Source organism: Amblyraja radiata, chromosome 1 (assembly GCF_010909765.2).
Source record: "Amblyraja radiata isolate CabotCenter1 chromosome 1, sAmbRad1.1.pri, whole genome shotgun sequence".
NCBI lineage: Eukaryota > Metazoa > Chordata > Chondrichthyes > Rajiformes > Rajidae > Amblyraja > Amblyraja radiata.
In genome coordinates, this window is record NC_045956.1 from 83,483,728 (window position 1) to 83,505,809 (window position 22,082).

A 22,082-nucleotide genomic window follows, 5' to 3' on the forward strand; every position below is an offset into this window, starting at 1 on the left:
CTGCGCCTGGGTGTCCCGCATGGACTGCATCAAAGTACTTGCTGTGTAAGGAGGCAGGAATTACAGCTTTGTGGCCCTTTACGATAATGTCCTTTTGTAGTACTAGTTCATCACGAACGGCAAAAAAGGGCCGGATAGGGAGTGGTAATCTGTATTGTTTGTCTGTCCACCCGTGCTTAATGACAGAGGAGAGCGATCGTAAGGTATCATCAGCAGTAGTTTGGACTACCAGGTCCTCCAAATAGGACGAAGGAACATCGGAGACCGTCATGATGCACAGGCAACAGGCCTGTTGCAGTCCCTGTTATTTTGGAGGCAAGCTGCTCCTAAACCATACTGCGAGGCGTCACGTCAGTGTGACAGGTAGCCTAACAAGACATTTGTTGCTTAAGAGTGTCGAACGCCTTCTGCTGCTGTTCATGCCAGGACCAAACAGTGTCTTTGTGGGCTTGCTGCACACAGTGGGGCCGATAGTTCACTGAAATTTGGAATGAATTTCCCCAAGTAGTTTACCATGCCAAGGAATCTCTGCAGGCTGAGCACGTCTGTGGGTGCTGGTAACTCGTTAATTACAATAGGCTTTGATGGATCGAGTTTGAGGCCATCACTGGTGAACACATGACCCACTTCTGACACCATGTTGAATGTTCAGACCCACACATAGAGGCTATAACTCATAGTGTTTATTGCAGTACAAGCGGAGGGAACACTACGTGCTAAAGAGAGAGAATGACGCACTGGCTACAGGACCTGTGTGCCCAGGGTAGGGATGAAGATCTGGACTGGACTACATAAGGAATGTGTAGCATGAATAATCTGTGTGGTGATATATATATATATAGTAAAGGCATACCAATTTACAGGAAAGTAGTGGATGGAGGGTAAAAATAGGTGGGAGTCCAGGTGGGACACTGGGGAGGGAAGAGGGGGGGGGGGGGGGGGGGGGGGGGGGGAGAGGGGACATTAGAGGTTACCTAAAATTAGAGAATTCAATATCCATACAATATGGTGACAAGTGGAGATAGGCAAGCGCAAATGGGAAAAGATTTTGAATTACTTGATAGTATCGGAATGGTCATCTCCAGGGATAGTGAATCTCCAGGATGAAGGTTTCAGCAGCAGAGGGAAATTGCTGAGGTGGTGAGAAAGATTTGCAGAGTTATGGAGATGAAAACAACCGGCCCTCGTGATGCTGTGGGAATTTGGTCCAAACCTCAGGGTCAAATATTACATTATTGGCAAACAGCCTGGTTAAATGTCAGACAGTTGCCAAGAACGGGGTTGGAATAACTAGGAACACAGACTAAAGTTCTCAAACATTCTCCTCAGTTCGAGTGGAGTTTCCAGTTTCTGTAAAACACAGACTGCTGGAATAACTCCGTGGGTCAGGCAGCATCTCTGTAGAACATGGATAGGTGAAGGTTCGAGTCGTGCCACTTCTCGAGTCTGAAGAATGGTCCAGAAACTATGCCTATCCATGTGTTCCAGAGATACTTCCTGGCCTGCTGGGTTACTTCAGTTATCCGTTTTGTTTAAGATTCCAGCATCTGCATTTCATTGTGGTTCCAGTTTCTCTATTTACGAAGGAATCAAAAGATGATAAAAAAAGATCAGCTCACCCATTCAATCCACAAACCAGCTATCAAGAATACAGAAACAATATTTAAAGCATTTTCATCTTCACTGGAGGTTCAGGAGCAAAGTTAATTTACTGTAGAGAGCCAAGAGTCAAGAGTGTTTTATTGTCAAATGTCCCAGACAGAACAATGAAATTCTTAAGGGCCTGTCCCACTTTCCCCAATTACTCCCAAATTCACGCGTTTTCCCCTTGATTCAAACTCGGAGAATGTCCGTAGCGAGTCCGTAGATATATCGTAGCGGCTCGTTATGCCAGCCGTAGGTACTCGGGGCATCAGGTAAGTTGGGACTTTTTTTCCAGCATGACAAAAAAGTCCACGAGTAAAAAGATAGTCGGGAGGAGGAGTTCGTAGATCACAAAAAACCTGATTTTTTTTTAAGGTCCTTTCAACTCGGCAGAGGACTCGGGAAAGTGGGACAGGCCCTTTACTTGCTGCAGCACAACAGAATATGTAAACAGTCTTTGTCTTGCTGAATATTTTTACCAGTTTTCTTGCTCTGGCAGCCGCCGGGCACCACACCATGAACATGCTGATGTTACAATGAAGCAATCTGGACACCTCCCCACCCTCACCCAATCCAACAATGCAGGCAGTTACTGCAAGTTCTCGATTTCACTAAGAGTTCCTCAAATCATCATCACCTACCAATAGCATATGGGGAGAGAGAATAAATGCCAAAGATGCCTGTCCGTCCCAAAATAATTTTTGAAGTCAGAGTTACTGCTGATTCACCATTCCCATGGGCTCTATCTGAGCCAGATTTAGCAATGTGTTCAGCAGAGCAAGATGCAAAAAATATGGCAGAAGAATTCAACTACAGCACACTGTGAACATAACTGTTCCATAACAACATGGTTTTCCCAATAAGAACCAGCAGCAAGCATTCCAAGCCAGCACTTCACACAAGAAACTCCAGCATCAAATCTTGCTGCTTAGGAAGTGTAAAGTGGAAAGAATCATATTCTACCACCGTGAACAAGACCGAAAATTGGCCATTTAAGCACTTCTCTTTGCAGGCTGTTACAGAACCAAAGGGAGAAATCTAGCAAAAATCTTCAATTGATTCAAAAAGGGAATGGCACATGAAGATAAACTACCCAAAAATACAGTCAAATCCACAAGTTACCAAGAACTGGCAGCATTAACATTACGATTAAAACTAATTTCCAAGAAGTTTAATTTGTGGCTTTATACAAGTAAAAATATCATTGTAAACATAAATCATAATGATGTTATGTTGCTGGTTACAATTCAGGTTCATGTTGCTACTATGCATAATGTTCACAAAGGATTCCAACGTCCATTACAGTAAAAATCACAAAGAACTGGAGTAATTCAGCGAGGAATTCTGTGAAGGACATGGATAGGTGATGTTTCAGGTCGGACTATTCTTCACATCGAAAAAGGGTCCCAACACATAACGGTGCCTATTCATTCCCTCCTCAGATGTTGCCTGATCCAGTGAATTACTTTGTGTTTTACTAAAGATTCCAGCATTTGCAGTTCCTTGGGACTCCTTTACAGATAAATAACTGCTCTCTAACAAGCAGGGACTGGCATGATACAGCAGTGGCTGTTGTCTACTAATGGACGAGGCAGATCTCAAGGTCTCAATCTCAGTCTCAACAAGCAAACATATATTAAAAAAAGACACAAAATGTGGGAGTAACTCAACTCTAGAGAAAATTTTGGGTCGGGATCCATCTTCAGACTGATTGTAGGGGGCGGGAGGGGGGTAGGGGAAGAATGCTGGGAGAGAGGAGGGGCGTGACAATATCTGGCAGGTAATGGGTGGGTAAAGATGATGGGGATTTTGATGGGCAAAAGGTTTGACAAAGACCACAATTGAAAAGACAGAAGGTGTGAGATAAAAGGGAGAACAAGGAGGGGGGGCGGAGACTTTGTAGTTACTTAAAATTGGAGAATTCAATGTTCATACCATTGATTTGTAAGCTACCCAAGCGGAATATGAGTAAATATAAATATATTAGAGTTTCTGTATAGTACCTTGAGCGGCACAGTGGCACGGTGATAGAGTTGCTGCGCCAGAGATCCAGGTTTGATCCTGACTATGGATGCTTCTGTGTAGAGTATTTACGTTCTCCCAGTGACCATGTTCTCCAGTTCCCTCCCGCATTCCAAAGTCGTGCAGATTTGTAGGTTTAATTAGTATCTGTAAATTGCCCCCAGTGTGTAGGGATAAGTGGGATAATGTAGAACTAGTGTACGGGTGATCGTCGGTCAGTGTGGACTCGGTGGGCCGAAGGGTCTGTTTCCATGCTGAATCTCAAACAAAACTGTAACATATGTATACGGATCAGCAATTACTTGACTTGAAATACCAGTGTTCAGAACATGCATCAGGGAATTCAGAGAATAAACATTCAAAGTCCATCGTCATTAACAATGAGAAGAGATGTGGTTGATGAAGATACAAGGAACTGGAGGAACAGCGAGTTTTTAGGCAGCATCTGCAGTGAAAGTGGATTGGCACCATTTTGGGTCAGGGCCCTTTTTAAGAAGAATTGTAGTGGGAGGGGGAGGGAAAACCTAGAAAAGAGATGAGGGCGAGACAAAGCCTGGCAAAGGCAGGAGTTAAAAAGGAGACAAATGGGTGTCAGATGGGTAAATGTGAGTTTCCAGTTCACTCACATCTCCATTGTCCTACAAATTCCTGTGAATTCCATTTCTTATTGTTGGATTTTTTTTTAAACATTTGCTCACCTTTGGCAACATAAATAGTTACTTATAGATGTAGGCAGGGTCACTACATCTTTCAATTTCTCCAAGGACATTTCCTTTAAAGGGAAAGAGATGAGGAATGTGTCCCTTCTAACCAGAGGGTAATAAAAGAAAAATTAATTATATTTACATAATCAAAACTCAGGATCTAGGCAACCGAGCAGAACTAAAAACAAATAAATCTCCAGAGATATATGTATTTATCCCCAGTGGGAGATTAAGTGGAAGATTTAATAGATATTGACAATCATTAGGATGAGAATCAAGGGCACTGCTACAATATCAGTAGATTGGATACAGGATAAAGTGACACCTATTCTCAAAAAAGGTTTTTTTTAAGGCACAGGAACTGCAGGGTCCGGTTTAAAATAATGGAATTGATCAGGACTAGATAACAAAATAATCTGTTGAACAAAAACCTAGCAGGCAGTGTGGATTGTACAGGAAGTGACCCTGCCTCGCAAACCTCCTTGACTTTAAGGAAGTGGTAACCGAAGAGGACTGTCAGAAAATCATTTAACATAATGCAACAGAATGTCAGCAAGGCATTTTGGAAAGTTCCACGAGCAAGGGCATTAATTAGGCTCAAAGCGACAGGGATTTGGAATAATTCCGGTGAAAGCAAAGCAAACTGGCTAATGCACATAAAGATTCTCTAACGAGTTACCTAATGTTATGTCGTAGGTGAGGAGGAGGTGGAGGAAATTGGTGGGTGTGGAAAGAAGGGAATGGGGTGTCCCAGGGCTCAGATTTGGATTTACTGTTTGTAATTTTCAACAATGACTATTGGAAGATTTAAAATTAGTTTAATCCCAATTCAACAAAGCACTTTACGAGAACATTATACAATGTACAACATTCTTTAGGGCCGCGGTGTGAAGCAGTGATTCATCACTGCGAGGAAGGATGCTGCTGTTAATTTTTTCCTACTGTGATTTTTTAAATTAATATCACTGGGATGGTACAATAAAAGGAAATCCAGTGGCCACATCGCGAGGTTGATCCACATAACGACAACTGCCCCTCCCATCCCACTGACTTTGATTATTGCTAGGAAGTAAATACCTATTCTTCCCAGCTTTCCAGTGGCAAAAATAGAACAGTTGGCAAACACTGGGGCGCAACCATCAGACACGGTTGGGTCAAGGCAAGTGCCAGGTCCTGAGAGATAAAATTACTTCAAGATTACCTTTGATGTCACAATGCAAATTTACGGTTCTAATGAGTTAAATCTTTTGTATTTTTCATTTATGGATTAAGTGGTGACCAAATCCAAAAATGTGAACTCAGCAACTTCATTTGGTTCCCTGTGAACATACACACTCGGATCTTTGAAAATCCACAGCAATTTTTAAATGGAATTTCCATGCTTTTATTTTACTTCCTCCTCTTCAGATCCAGAAGGCAGATATTTGTTTTCTGTGTCACTTTCAGTCCTGTTATTGGTACAAGGTTAACCCATCTACATACAGTTTTTACAGGGCTATTCTCTTCTTCAACACTGCAAAAGTTTATAAACTACACGTGCTGATTTTAATTCAATTTACAGATGTAATTTTTGTCTCTTTTGCACACATTCTCAACGCCTTCTCTATTCTATTATATTATACAAGTCGCTGTACTGATTTCCAGAAGGTACGGAGAGGAGAGTGCAATAAACACCCGATACTGCAGCTCCCTTGGCACTTTGATCATGTGGACTAAGAGATTTTCCAGATTATTACATATTATTTCAATTGACTTACAACACACTTTGCATTTCACTTTTCTTTATATACATGTTACACAGTAATACATTTTCCGGTTAACCCAGTGATCTTTAAATGGAGCAGGAAATACACAAGCATTCTGGGACCTGGCGCTGACCACAAACTACCCACTAGTACTATGGACCCTATCTAGAATCTGACCACAGACCCAGCCCACAGAGCAGACCTCAGCCCCAGCTGCTTTCTAGAGCACCTACTCTAACTCTACGTCTACTTAGACGGTGGACCCCAGCACATATTCCAGACGAATAAGCAAGGTAGGTGCCAGACAATCAGGATTTTCGAGCAGCAGGATACCAGATTAGTGGAGTGTTGTGCCCTATGAATGCACAGATGAATGACAAAGAACAAGTGTATAATCAGTCTTAGACACCTCTACCGATTCACTGTCGACTGTGACATGACCATTTGACTGTTCTTTTCCAGCGATAGGCACAAAATGCAGGGGTAACTCAGTGGGCCAGGCAGCATCTCTGGAGAAAAGGAATAGGTGACTTTTCGGATTGAGACCCTTCATCAGTTCTTTTCCGGCATTTAACTGGGTTACCAATCGCCGTTTGAAGAAAACCTCACTCTGGACAAGGCATGGGAAAATCATCTGGTATCGTTCCATTCCCAGAACTTCAGCAAGAACTTACATTTGGATTAAATGATGAACCTCATCTCTTTCCCTCCCCAAAACACAGTCCGAAACCCACAAATGCCTGCTTGCTAATTAAACACTTTTTTCAGTTATAAACAGAGAAAGTTTGAGATATTCTCAACAACTGTGCAGCAAGAAACAGTTCTGGTATTAGGTTATTGACCTTTTATTAGAACAATTCTGATCCAGGCAACAACAAATGTTAACTCAGTTTCTCTTTCCACAATTGTTACCTAATTGCTGAATATTTCTAGCATTTTTGGTTTACGTGTTAGATTTCCAGCATCTGCTGCATTATACTCATGTACCTTCATGTCTAATTAATAAGCTTTTCTTTATTCTACATACAATTATCCAGATGATCTAACACAAATCTATTTTAACTACAAGGAACATGTTACATTGAACCAAATTGAGTTCATTCAAGTTGGTATCGACAACTACAAGAAAAGTGCAGGGATCACCACTGACCGCATTCTATTTCACTTCACCAAAGCCTTTGATCCCATCACTCAGGTGAAACTGTGGGCATCCTCATCAAATTCATCTGTCCTTGGAAAATCATCACCATTTACCTTTACTTCACGATTAGATTAGTTTAGTTTAGTTTGTCACGTGTACTGAGGTACAGTGAAAGCTTTTGTTGCGTACTACAGTGTACAGATACATGATAAAGGGAATAACTTGAATAATGTTTAGTGCAAGATAAAGCCAGTAAAGTCCAATCCGAGGGTTGATTAAGAAGAATGTAGTTAAAGTAAGAAATTATGCTTACGCACTGGAGATTTAAAAGAGTCGAGCAATTGTAATATGTATCTGTAGATCCACTTCTGTGACTAGCACACAAAGAATCGCCTGGGCCAGGTGCCATTAGTGAACTTGTTAGCATGCAAGCCTTAATTCCTAACCGACAGGTCTGCAACAGTGCCACGACTCAGGTCATTGCACTCTTCTCAATTCCACCTCACCTCCACAAAATCCCCACGGAGCTAATGGAAAATTGTTTTGCATACACTGACAGCACTCCAGATGAAGATCCCTAAACCTCCACATTCAAGGGTGATTCTTCAGTAAGTGTCTACTTTGAAGTTTCTGGAAACCCAATTATAAAACTTAAATTTTTACAACTTTGAATGTTGTTTCACATAGATGAACATCTCTACTATGGGAAAAATATGTTTGGCGCATTCTTTTAGAGAATTTAATTTATTTTTTCCTCTTCTTTTTCCAGGATGCCCATTGTATTCAGTCATATCCGTCGCATTTTTATGATGAACAACACTGCAAAATATAACTGATTTAAGAATATAAAATCAAATTTTTGTTGCACTTTCAAATTATAGACTACCTTCCTCAAATAAACCACCAAAAAATACTTTTTCTGTCCACGCATTGATTTTAAATCTTCGTGCCAAAAAAATGGTGATTTTCAACAAGAATGGTAACCGTCACATAACTTTTCAACAACTTCCTCTAAAACAATATTAACTTCAGATGAATAGGCAGAAGCATACTGTTCATTTATCAATTACAATTCATAATTATGGTAATTGTTGGATTATTTTACACATTATAAGCATAAAATACTCATGTGACGGATATGACTCAGCGTGATGGAGATGGCTAAGTTCGGGAGTGTCGCGTGACGGAGATGACGAAAGGGTGATTCTTTAGTAACTGTCTACTTTGGTGTCCCGCTACTTTAATGCTGTATAAAAGGAAAATCCGTAATTCTATCCCATTTCTTCTTTTTCTATATTGTTAATAAACATAATCCTCATAAATAAAGATTAAACCCTAAATGAATAAAGAGGTTTTTTTTTAATTCCCGATGCTCCCCTCCCCGAAAAACCACATGTCCCGATGGTTTATTGTGAAATTTCAAGTCGGCATATTTATTTAATAGGGAATCTATCTGAAATGAAAATACTTTTAAACAGTAGGTATTAATAATTAAAATATTTATCACCCTTAAAAAAATTCCTCTATTCTTGATAGGGTTAGGGTTAGGGCTAGGGTTAGGGCTGGGGTTAGGGCGAAGGTTAGGGTTAGGGCTAGGTTAGGGCTAGGGCTAGGGCTAGGGTTAGGGCAGGGGGTTAAGGCTCGGGCTAAGGATAGGGATAGGGCGAGGGCTAAGGCTAGGGATAGGGCTAGGGATAGGGTTAGGGTTAGGGCTAGGGCTAGGGTTAGGGCTAGGGTTAGGGGCAGGGTTAGGGGTAGGGTTAGGGGTAGGGATAGGGATAGGGTTAGGGTTAGGGTTAGGGCTAGGGTTAGGGCTAGGGTTAGGGCTAGGGCTAGGGTTAGGGTTGGCATTAGGGAAGAAAAGATAAGCTGTAGGAGCTGGCAATGGAGCTAGATGGAGATCGGGGGTTAAGTTATGGAGATGGCCGTGACGGGTATGGTGGCCCAAGCCTTTAGCCCAGCATGGCCTCGTCGGAAGGCCATGCCTGGTCATATAGTTTGGACGAACGGCACATGGCAGGAACACATCTCCAAGTACAAATCAGAAATGAAAGATTTTTTTTTCTCTAAGAGTTTAACACCGTTCGGAGATGGCGGTGATTAAAGGTACTTACCCGTTATGCAGCAAAAAGCAGAGTTTTCTAACGCTTCTCGTCCCGCGAATCAGGAGAAAATCACAAGGTAGGTAGCTTTCGAATTCCGCGGTCTTTTGAGGGCAGAAGTTTGCGTCTATTCTATTTAAACCCATGTGTGATTGCTCAACAAAGGTGAGTGACGGTAAATGACAAGGAACTTTTGAAAAAAACGATAAGATTAAAAATGTTATCAAGAATACAGGAATTTTTTTAAGGGTGAGAAAAAATTTAATTATTAATACCTACCGTTTAAAAGTATTTTCATTTCAGATAGATCCCCCATTTAAAAAAATATGCTGACTTGAAATTTCACAGGTAATCATCGGGACATGCGGTTTCCGGGGGTGGGAGGACATCGAACATCGGGGAAAATTTTTAAAAATAGCACTTTATTCATTTAGGGTTTAATTATTATTTATGAGGATTATGTTTATTAACAATATAGAAAAAGAAGAAATGGGATAGAATGACAGATTTTCCTTATATACAGCATCAAAGTAGCGGGACACCAAAGTAGACAGTTACTGAAGAATCACCCTCAAACGGCAGCACACAGATGACCCTTGGTCACAAACCGAGCTACAATTCATCACTGATTCATTGATTGAAGCACAAGGCAGAATACGCCTTGCACTCTACATCCACAAGACTACCAGCATCTCACTGCTCTCCCAATAATAAAAGATTACATGGGTCACTTCCCATTTCATGAGAGCCACCTCTCTGCAAAGGTAGACAGCAACCTGGGAAGTTCACCATCACTTTCAAAGCCATTGACCAAAGGCTTTGACATGTTCAACCATTTGCAAATCAAGATCTCGATTTACCGCAAAATTAATTATCTACCAGGTTGGAGTGATCTGAGACCTGGATTACCGACAACACACATTCTCAAGGCACTTGGAAGATACCATCAATGATATCCACAACAAATCCTTCAAATTCATTGTAAGGTTAAAAAAGTCAGTTCAACAAGTCTTTAAGGTCAAGATAAGACTCTATATTTTTAAGGACTTGAAACTTGAAGAGCACAAGAAGGCGCCGGAAACATAGCTACTCTTTGTGTACAGCCTCGGTGGTCTACTATTCTTACACTATAATCGTTGCACTATTGCACTCATCAATGATTGCGGTTATGCATAGTATGATTTTATTGAATTTTTCACAAAACAAAAGAATTTCACTGCATCTTGGTAAATGTAATGATAAAGTACCATTGAATCCTTGAATCAACGTCATTACCCAGCACACAGGTGCTAACTACACTGTTTTCCTCTCCATTTGGTAGGCACATCATTCATATGCCCGATACCAGAGTCCTAAAATGTTCAACAGACCACTGTCATAGGAAAATGTTCCACAGCAGTCAGAGGATACAAAGCTTCCTTGGAAAAAACTCCATCATTGCCACTGGCATCTGGGATTCCCTGTCCCAAGAATGTTCGAAGTGAAGAGGAGGCATTCAGGTTGGCTTTAAAAACCTCATGTACAAATAACGGGAGAAGGTGCTCACCTATGATACGATATGACAGAACTTTATTTATCCCCGGAGGGAAATTGATCTGCCAACAGTTATAAAACACAAGATACATGAAACATGAAATTAAAGTGATGAGTGGAAAGGATTGGGGATGTGCAAAGATTGGCAAGGGGGGCAGGAGATTCAGTCTACCCCACGACAGAAGGGGGAGGTGTTGTACAGTTTGATAGCCACGTGGAAGAAGGATCTCCGGTGGCGTTAGGAAAATGTACTGTCCTGCATCTTGGTGGAACCAGTCTGTTGCTGAAGGTACTCCTCATGTTAGTCTGATGCTGAAGGTACTCCTCAGGTTCACCTGCCTCACCCATGAGGCACTTTCTGCTCCATCTGTGCATGAGTCCACGGTTATCACATTGGCCTCATCACCCACAAGACCTGGTGGCATAGTGGCACAGCGGTGGAGTTGCTGCCTTACAGCACCAGGGACCTGGATTTGATCCTGGCCACAGGTGTTGTCTGTATGGAGTTTGTACGTTCTCCCCGTGACCTGCGTGGCTTTTCTCCAAGATCTTTGGTTTCCTCCCACACTCCAAAGAAGTACAGGTTTGTAGGTTAATTACCTTGGTATAAATGTAAAAATTGTCCCTAGTGCATAGGATTGTGTTAATATGCAGGATCGCTGGTCGGCGTAGACTCTGTGGGCCGATGGGCCTGTTTCCACGCTGTAAACTAAATAAACTGAACTAAACCTAACTGATTCAAGTCATCCTCAATCCTGAGATTAAGACCATAGCAATTCCTCATAAGAGATTATGCAGGCCGAGATTAAGATCATAGTGGACATGAAATGCTGGAGCAACTCAGCGGGACTGGCGGCATCTCTGGAGAGAAGGAATGGTGACCTTTCTTCACACTGATGCCACGGGATAGGGAGATATATAGGTAAGGAGGTGTAAAATGTGAAATCAAGGCAATGGGAATGAAGTTCAAGGAAAATGTAGAAAGAAGCAACTGCAGATGCTACTTTAGACAAAAGGACACAAAGTGCTGGAGTAACTCAGCAGGTCAGGTAGCATCTTTGCAGAAATGGGTAGATGACATTTCGGGTTGGGACACTTCTTCAGACCATTGTTGGCTTTGCAACACACCATCATGGTGAACCAAAACTACCATCTGTGACAGCAAGCCAAGGAGTTATCTTACTCGGGTGGGGAGACAAATAACTAAAAATGGGTTAAGTAAGTGACTTTCAGGTAACCTAAAAAAGCAAATAATGTTACAGAAATTTTATGAAAAGGAACAGTGATTTTTTTTTTGTAAACCAGTAGCTGCAGTTCCTTGTTTCTACATTCTAGTGAATTTTAATTCATGTTGAGACAAAAAATTGAGGAGATTCCACTCCAATCAAATCGAAGCCCAGATCAAAGATGAAAGATACTGCTCCCAGTTAAGCTACTGATTTTCACTTAAAATAAAATAATCATACAAATGCTCCTTGATAAGATTAGTATAGGCAAAATAACATTATCATGGAAATATAACAATCACTCTCTCAGCCTGACTGTTTATTAAATGCCAATTGAACGATTACAGCGAGTTCATTAAATCTAATAAAGATTGATGGAGTTGCTGAATAATTACTAATCTGTATTTTGAGAATGTCAGAACTTAAGCATCACTTGGTTTCACTTGAAGGAGACTGACTGAAAAAAAACACACAACCTGCTATCAACACCTTGTGACCATACTTTTCACTCAAGGCAGACATTACAGTTGACAGCAAACAACTGAATTGTAATTACTTCAACACAACTGCATTTCAAGTATTTTTCCTGGTTATTTTCTCATTGTGTGCATGTGCGTGTGTGTATATATCCAAAAACAGATGCATTTCTTGTAGGTTGTGCTCAAGAAATATTTCAGTGTTCAGTTCAGTGCTCGAGCTTAAGTATTTTAATGTTTCCTCTCCACTTAAACATCAATTCCTAAAAATGATCAAAAGCATCAAATATACACATTTTAACGGTACGTAAATATGTGCCTGTGCACAAGCACACTTATATCTCACACACACGCACAATTTTTTTGTTGACAAAACTGTAATGTGAAACAACTATTTCTATTTACAACATATGAAATTAAGTACATCGATCAAAAATACGTTTTGGATATTCATCCTATTTAAAAATTGATGCTTTAAAATACTCTTGCAAATTTAATTAATAACCCAAAGTCAACCTGACAATAGGATGTAACTATCAGGAGTTTGAAAAAGTGAAACGATGCCGGCTATTCCAAAAGAAACGTCTGTGCTGCAGCATGTCAACACATTGCAGAAACAATGCTCAGCACTTCAACAGGGTTGTTCAGGTAACCCTAACCATTCAAAGACAAAGGCATTTTTTATAATGGTATAATTACACAAATCAGAAGCCTCCAGACATTTGTGAAGTTCATCCAATCATTCTGCGAACAGCAATTCCTTCACATCATATTTTCACCCCACTATACAATTTATGTAATGAAAGAGAATACCATTTTGATTTTTTTTAATCAGCTTAAAAGTCCTTCAATGGACATAAATACATAAAAAGGGCAACAAAAAAAATTGCTCAGTGTCATAATAAACTACTAGTACTGAGCTTGCTTTCACCTCCGATTAGCCAAGCAATGCTTGCAATATATCACTTTCTATTCATCATTTGATTTACTTCACCAACAAAATTCCGATCTGCAATAAATATTGTGTTTTCCTTTACACACAGAGTGAATTTATGAGCAACTGCATGACAAACAATCTGATTTGCTTCTTAATTAACAGGTCTACGTGTTTACTATAAATTCCTCGTTACTTCCTTAGCTAAGCTCCGTTGCACGAGAATAAGAAAGCTGAACTTCCATTTCAGCCTCTTATTACAGTCTCTAATTTAGCAGTAAGAGCCATTCCATGCTCTCTTACTTACAGTAAGTATCACACAACCAGCTGTCATTGATCTAGCAATATGCTTCCACAGTGTTGCAGTGTAAACACAGGTAGTCTTCCAAAGCAAATCTAAATTAAATGTGGAACAGCTTTTCCTTTTCATTAAAAATTAACCATTTGGAAACCATCTCCCCAAAACAAAAACATTTGCATTATGAAGATAAACCTTGGGGGAAAAGAAAAGAACGCCTCATTTGATTAAATTCTGTGAAGAAGTGGCGGCTTTTATCAACTTAAACAATTAATTTGCACCAAGAGATAATGAGATGCCACATAATTTAATTACAAAAATAATCAGAGCCATGTGTTTCTGCAAATAATGGAATACTTCAAGCAGCATAATGAGCCCCATGCAAAATTATCCCAGAAACACATCTGAAGTATTATGTGTTATTTCAAAAAGGCTGAAGGACTTACCTCTGTGCGAGTCTGCAGCCGTTTGTTCAGCTCATATATCCGATAGTCTGGCTGTACCACGTATGGCGTGTGTCTCCTATAAAATGGTCCAAAAGGAGAGGAATAGAAAGGGTCATGAGGTGTGCTGGACATCTTGGATGCTTGCAGAGAATCAAGCCACACACTGTAACATCAACATCCATACAGTGCACATGGGCTTCAGGCTACAGTGCAGGCAAGCTACCAGCAGAACACACTGGGAAATGCTCTGGGAGCCCTCTACTGCAAGAGAGAGACCGGATGGCTCTAGGCAGAAAAACTTGTTTTAAAAAAATCAGTTTGTGGAAGGGTCATTTCCTGTCCGCTCCAAAGACTGGCAAAAATATAATTCTTCAAGCTGACAGAGAGGTCTGAGGTTTGGTTTTAATTTTTCCCAGCAAGGACCCCTCAGGAACCTGGCAGCAAGACTTGTTAGCATATAGGTGGTTGTACAGCTGCCTGACTTAAAATACCTCCTAAAAGGAATATACCACACTGCAGTGCTGTATTTTCTAACACTAACACTTTCAGCAGTGTGCTTGCTTCATTCACTTTTATAGAGTGTGCTTAACATGGGCTAAACCATGCACCTAAACTGAAGCATCAAACTCCAAAGGTTAAAATTGCATATAGAGGAGAGGAGGCATTACCGAAGTACATTATTTTCCACAAGAATAAAATTAAACAACTGCATTTTATTAGACAGCTTTCGGGAGGCAGATTTTCTCTCTCAATAAAAATCTTGAATGCTGTTTTGCAAAGGCGAGCAAAAATGATGTCTTCCTCATAAATTTTCATCTTCATAGAAGGAAGCAATACTCTGTTAGAAACAGGGAGTCTCCTGGGGGTGTGGAATAGCATCCCAATACACTCAAGTATCATTATTTGACAGTTAAGCAAAGTAGTCCAACAGTTAACATCTTAAGATTGAGGCATTTCTAATTTTCATTCATTGGTGACGTGCTGATGTGTTGACGTGCATTAACTCTTTGACTTCATTCACTTTAAATAATCACTGCCAGGGGGAGCCTCCCTGAGTGACCCCCGCCTCTTCCTCTTTTCCTGCTGAGAAGGTCACATGGCTGCATGAAGGCTTGACCCTCTGTTTACATCTGAGTGCACATACATCACAAAAAGAACAATGACATACTAAGTTTCTGCCTCAAATTACTTTTCAAAACCTGGTTACACCAGTCCAAATTATTGTGCTCTAACTGCAGCTCGGATTGATCCGACACACATAAGCATTGAAATGGTAACTTTCAGAGCATCCGGAAAGTAAAACAAATTATTTATGTGGATTTAATTATTTCTAAAGCAATATGACATTGCAACTGGTGGATATTAATTTAGTAGATAGTATTTTATTCCAGAGATGTAATCTAATCAGCTTTGTTTCATGAAAACTTGTGTTGGCCCCTACGTGTGAATGTCTTTTTTGGAAATTGGCTCTTGGGCAAGAAGTGATTTAACTACCAGATATGAAGAAGAGTCTTAACCCGAAACATCACCCATTCCTACTCGCCAGAGATGCTGCCTGTCCCGCTGAGTTACTCCAACTTTGTGTCTATCTTCAATTTAAACCACATCTGCAGTTCCTTCCCACACACACCAGGTATGAAGTACGAAAATAATAGAGTAGAAGGCATTTCTCTCCTTTCACTGATATCCTCGTGATAAAAAAATCATTATTTCAACACTTCCTTGTCTTTTTTTGTTGATGCTAGGTTTCCTTGGTTCATTTTATGAAAGGAAATTTGCAAATTAGCAAATTTGCAGATGACACAAAGAACATTAGCAAATTTGCAGATGATACAAAGCTGGGTGGCAGTGTGAACTGTGAGGAGGATGCTATGAGAATGCAGGGTGATTTGGACAGGTTGGGTGAGTGGGCAGATGCATGGCAGATGCAGTTTAATGTGGATAAATGTGAGGTTATCCACTTTGGTGGCAAAAACAGGAAGGCAAGTTATTATCTGAATGGTGTCAAGTTGGAAAAAGGGGAAGTACAACGTGATCTGGGGGTCCTTGTACATCAGTCACTGAAAGTAAGCATGCAGGAGTGAAGAAAGCAAATGGCATGTTGGCCTTCATAACAAGAGGAGTTGAGTAATGGAGCAAAGAAGTCCTGCAGTTGTACAGGGCCCAAGTGAGACCACACCTGGAATATTGTGTGCAGTTTTGGTCTCCAAATTTGAGGAAGGACATTCTTGCTATTTATGGAGTGCAGCGTAGGTTCACGAGGTTAATTCCCAGGATGGCAGAACTGTCATATGTTGATAGAATGGAGTGGCTAGACTTGTATAATATGGAATTTAGGATGAGAGGAGATCTTATTGAAACATATAAGATTATTAAGGGTTTGGACACACTGGAGTTAGGAAACATGTTCCTGATGTTGGGGAGTCCAGAACCGTTTAAGAATAAGGGGTAAGCAATTTAGAAGGAGATGAGGAAAAAAATTTTCACACAGAGGGTTGTGAATCTGTGGAATTCTCTGCCTCAGAAGGCAGTGGAGGCCAATTCTCTGGATGCTTTCAAGAGAGAGTTAGATAGAGCTCTCAAAGGTAGCGGAGTCAGGGGATATGTGGAGAAGGCAGAACGGGGTACTGATTGTGGATCAGCCATGATCACAGTGAATGACGGTGCTGGCTCGAAGGGCCGAATGGCCTACTCTTGCACCTATTGTCTAATGTCCATTGAAAGTTCCTACAAACAGTTGCATTTCTTCCATGGCCCATCAAACTTATAAGCAAAACAGAGCTGAATTAGTTTCAGTATTTATCACACGCACCAATTAGTATTACCACTAGAAAAAAAAAAACTTTTATTTATACAATACCTATAAAGGGAACAAATAAAACGTTCCAAAGCAGCATTTTCAAACAAAAATCTGATGCTAGGCACGAGGAGGAGGATAACCAAAACCTCACAAAAGATGAGTTTAAAGAGCCATACATTCAAATCAAGCATCTCGTCAAGAGTATTTAATTGTTATATATGACCGGCAACAGACCAATAAAGAAGGGTCTCGACCTGAAACATCACCCATTCCTTCTTTCCAGAGATGCTGCCTGTCCTGCTGAGTTACTCCAGCATTTTGTGTCTATCTTCAATGAAATTCTTACTTGCTGCATCTTAACAGGCCCATAAATGCAATAACACACGGATAGATATATAATAATCAGCAGTACAATAAATTAAGAACGGTAATACTAGGAGGGGGAAACCGTTTAAAATCTCTTCCCTGTCCGGGAGACCCGACCTTTTCCCTGTCGGGTCTCCGTTGTCGTTGGGGCCTAGCACCGTGGAGCGGCCTCCAACCTGAACGACCCGGGGGCTCGGGAGACTGCGGAGCTGCGGACTACTCACCATCGTGGGGCTGGCCGGCCTCGGAGCGTGGGGAGCGGTGGTGACTCGCTGCTGCGACTCGACTCCCGGGGCTCGGAGGCTCCAGCAACGCAGCAGCAGGTCCGGTGGACTGTCGGGACATCGGGAGCTCGCGGGTCCGGGGGGAGAGAGAGACCGCTTCCCGGAGCTCCCGCAACGCGACTTCTCCAGCCCGTGTCGCGGGGTTGGAACGACCTGGAGCGGGGTCGTACATCGCCCGGCGCGGCTTCATGGCCGTGGGACATTCCAGCGCCCGCCGGGGGCTCCAACTTTGTGACATTTAGACCGGGAGCGGGGCCGTAAATCGCCCGGCACGGCCTAAAATGGCCGTGGGACTTATCATCGCCCGCCTGGGGCTTGGACATCGGGAGAGACATGGAGAACAGGGGAGAGAAAAGACTTTGCCTTCCATCACAGTGGGTCCACTGTGATGGATGTTTGTGTGAATTAAATTGTGTGTATGTCTAGGAAATTGTCTTTGTTTGTATGGCTGTGGAAACAGAATTTCGTTTGAGCCTCACAGAGGCTCAAATGAAAATAAATTGTATTGTATTGTACTGTATTGTATTGTATTATATTCTCTCAGCATATGACAGTCCCGCCATCCCGGGAATTAACCTTGTAAACCTACGCTGCACTCTCTCAATAGCAAGAATGTCCTTCCTCAAATTAGGGGGCCAAAACTGCACACAATACTCCAGGTGTGGTCTCACTAGGGCTCTGTACAACTGCAGAAGGACCTCTTTGCTCCTATATTCGATTCCTCTTGTTATATTCCTCCTCGCTTTCTTTACTGCCTGCTGTACCTGCATGCTTACTTTCATAGACTGATGTACAAGGACCCCCAGATCCCGTTGTACTTCCCCTTTTCCCAACTTGACGCCATTTAGATAGTAATCTGCTTTCCTGTTTTTGCTACCAAAGTGGATAACCTCACATTTATCCGCATTAAACTTCATCTGCCATGCATCTGCCCACTCCCCCAACCTGTCCAAGTCACCCTGCATTCTCATAGCATCCTCCTCACAGTTCACATTGCCACCCAGGTTTGTGTCTGCAAATTTGTTAATGTTACTCCACCACTACATCCAAATCATTGATGTATATTGTAAATAGCTGCGGTCCCAGCACCGAGACTTGCGGTACCCCACTAGTCACTGTCTGCCATTCTGAAAGGGACCCGTTAATCCCTATTCTTTGTTTCCTGTCTGCCAACCACTTCTCTATCCATATCAGCACTCTACCCCCAATACCATGTGCCCTAATTTTGCCCACTAATCTCCGATGTGGGACCTCATCAAATGCTTTCTGAAAGTCCAGGTACACTACATCCACTGACTCTCCCTTGTCCATTTTCCTAGTTACATCTTCAAAAATTCCAGAAGATTAGTCAAGCATGATTTCCCCTTCGTAAATCCATGCTGACTCAGACCGATCCTGTTACTGCTATCCAAATGTTCGGCTATCTCATCATTTATAATTGACTCCAGCATCTTCCCCACCACCGATGTCAGGCTAACTGGTCTATAATTCCCTGTTTTCTCTCTCCCGCCTTTCTTAAAAAGTGGGATAACATTAGCTACCCTCCAATCCACAGGAACTGATCCTGAGTCTATGGAACATTGGAAAATTATCACCAATACATCCACGATTTCTAGAGCCACTTCCTTAAGTACCCTGGGATGCTGACCATCAGACCCTGGGGATTTATCAGTCTTCAGTCCCATCAGTCCATCCAACACCATTTCCTGCCTAATGTGGATTTCCTTCAGTTCCTCTGTCACCCCAGATCCTCTGGCCACTACTATATCAGGAAGATTGTTTGTGTCCTCCTTAGTGAAGACGGATCCAAAGTACCTGTTCAACTCATCTGCCATTTCATTGTTCCCCATAATAAATTCACCTTTTTCGGTCTTCAAGGGTCCAACTTTGGTCTTAACTAATTTTTTCCTCTTCACATACCTAAAGAAGCTTTTACTATCCTGCTTTATATTCTTGGCTAGCTTACCTTCATACCTCATCTTTTCTCCCCATATTGTCTTTTTGATTATCTTCTGTTGTTCTTTAAACATTACCCAATCCTCTTGCTTCCCGCTCATCTTTGCTACGTTGTACTTCTTCGCTTTAATTTTTATACTGTCCCTGACGTCCCTTGTCAGCCATGGTCATCTCTTTCTCCCCTTGGAATCTTTCTTCCTCCTAGGAATGAACTGATACTGCACCTTCTGTATTATTCCTAGAAACACTTGCCATTTATGTGGAGACTGTCATCCCTGCTAGTGTATCTTTCCAGTCAACTTTGGCCAGCTCCTACCTCATGGCTCCATAGTCCCCTTTATTCAACTGCAACACTGACACCTCCGATCTACTCTTTTCCCTCTCCAATTGTAGATTAAACTCGCCCAACATTGGGAACATTTTTCCTGCATCTAACTTGTCCAGTCCTTTCATAATTTTATATGTTTTTATAAGATCCACCCTTATCCTTCTAAACTCCAGTGAATTCAAGCCTAGTCTTCTCAATCTTTCCTCATATGACAGCCCCGCCATCCCAGGGATTAGATATCAATTAGATATACTTCAAAATGTACATTGTTTTGTTAAAATAGCCCTCATGACTTACTAATGTTTTAAATGTGGCCGTCAGTCGGAGAGGATTATTTCGTTGAATCTTTTTTTACTCATTGGTATTTTAAATACGTTCATTTTAAGATTTAAATTAAAATAATAAAAGATGAACAAAAACATATTAATAATAATAAAAAGATTTGTTCTACAAAATTTGGATTCATTCAAAAGGCAGCACTTAATGGCTTAGAAGGCCGCATGCGGCCTTAAGTGCCGCAGGTTCCCCACCCCTGGTCTAGGAATAGAGGTGTCTTTGATTAGTTTATTTAGCGTCAAGTGCACTGAGATGCAGCGAATCGCTTGTTCTGCATGCTATCTCGTCAAATTATACCATACATGAGGGAGCGTTACACAGCTGAAGACAGGAGAGAGGTAGGGTAGGGCACAAGGAAGGGGTATGAGGGAGGGATTTTTAAAAATAGATAAACATTTTAAATCTGACTCTTAACTGAGAACCACCAGGACTTACTGTGGCATGAATGGTTCATGTCACCTTTTGAGCATAACCAGAAAGATCCAGACTAATGTGAAAGCAGCAGCTTATTACCAAACTTCACAATTCATGTCACATTTTCTGATTGCTCAGTGCAGAAGCCGAAATGTTGAAATATGCGTGCGACAATATTCAATTCATCTTAGTATCATTAAGGATTTGTTATTCCGAAGATAGACAAAAAATGCTGTTGTGCTGGATCTGCAACAAAATGCAGATCAAGGGTTCTCAACATTTTTCACCTTTACGTACTCTGAATGAAGCACAAAGTGCTGGAGGAACTCTGGTGAATCAGGCAGCATCTGCGTAAGAAATGTACTGATGATGTTTTGGGTCAGGACCCTTCTTCAGGCTCTTTGAAGAAGGGTACCGTCCAAACACTGTGTGTCCATTTCCTCTACAGATGTTGGCTGACCCACTGAGTTCCTCCAGCACTTAGTGCTTTGTTCAACATTCCAACACTTGCAGTTCTCTGAAAGAAGACGAATGATACAGATTATAGTCAATCCCCCTCTAAACATTCTCTTTGTTCTCTCCACCCATCAACTCAGGATACCATTGTTTTCAAGACTTTTTACCCAGCTCTAACAAAAGATTATTGGCCTGACACATAAATTGCCTCACTGTCCATAGATGTTACCTGACCCGTTATTATTTACAACATTTTTTGTTTTCATTTCAAATTTATACTATTTGAAGTTCTTTACCTTTCAATACACATATCAATGTGATCCACTGGTCTGATAGCAGTTAAGTGAGTGAGGAGTTTTAAAAGGAGATTTATTTTGACTCCAATTTGATTTTTTCTCAGATAGACACAAAATGCTCAAATAGCTCAGCAGGTCAGGCAGCATCTCTGGAGAAAAAGTTCAGTCTGAAGATTGTTTTTGACCCGAAATGTCACCTATTCCTTTTCTCCAGATATGCTGCCTGACCCGCTGAGTTGCTCCAGCTTTTTGTTACTATCTTCATGTAAACCAGCATCTGCTGTTCCTTCCTACACATTGATTTTTGCTCACCCTGATGGTTCCATGCCTGCAGGCTCATGAGGTGAGTTCAGTCCTGATAAAAGGGTTGTTGGGACAAGTATTATTCTGCTGCCTGCTATGCGCTTATGACAATGGTGCAAATAAAAGTTAGGCTGAGACGCAACATGTGAGACATAAAATCACACAACCCAGTATTGATCAGTGCGGGCATTAGAGAAATTGCTGCCCTGCACATCCAAGTTACAATACAATTACAATACCGTTTATTGTCATTTGAACCTCAAATGAAGTTC

At 41.4% G+C, this 22,082-nt stretch overlaps 1 protein-coding gene across 9 annotated transcripts in view; it reads right to left on the reverse strand.

The window, feature by feature from the left end:
* ldb2 (LIM domain binding 2) overlaps positions 1-22,082 on the reverse strand; it is a 509,983-nt gene that overhangs the window by 307,880 nt on the left and 180,021 nt on the right. For 7 of the 9 annotated variants that reach the window (XM_033025891.1, XM_033025883.1, XM_033025866.1 and 4 more), the window contains exon 4: positions 14,272-14,347. In XM_033025891.1, coding sequence (XP_032881782.1) covers positions 14,272-14,347 — 76 coding nt within the window. Of the gene's footprint in view, positions 1-14,271; positions 14,692-22,082 lie in introns of those variants that run through there. The other 2 variants (XM_033025944.1, XM_033025876.1) reach the window with 1 other exon arrangement.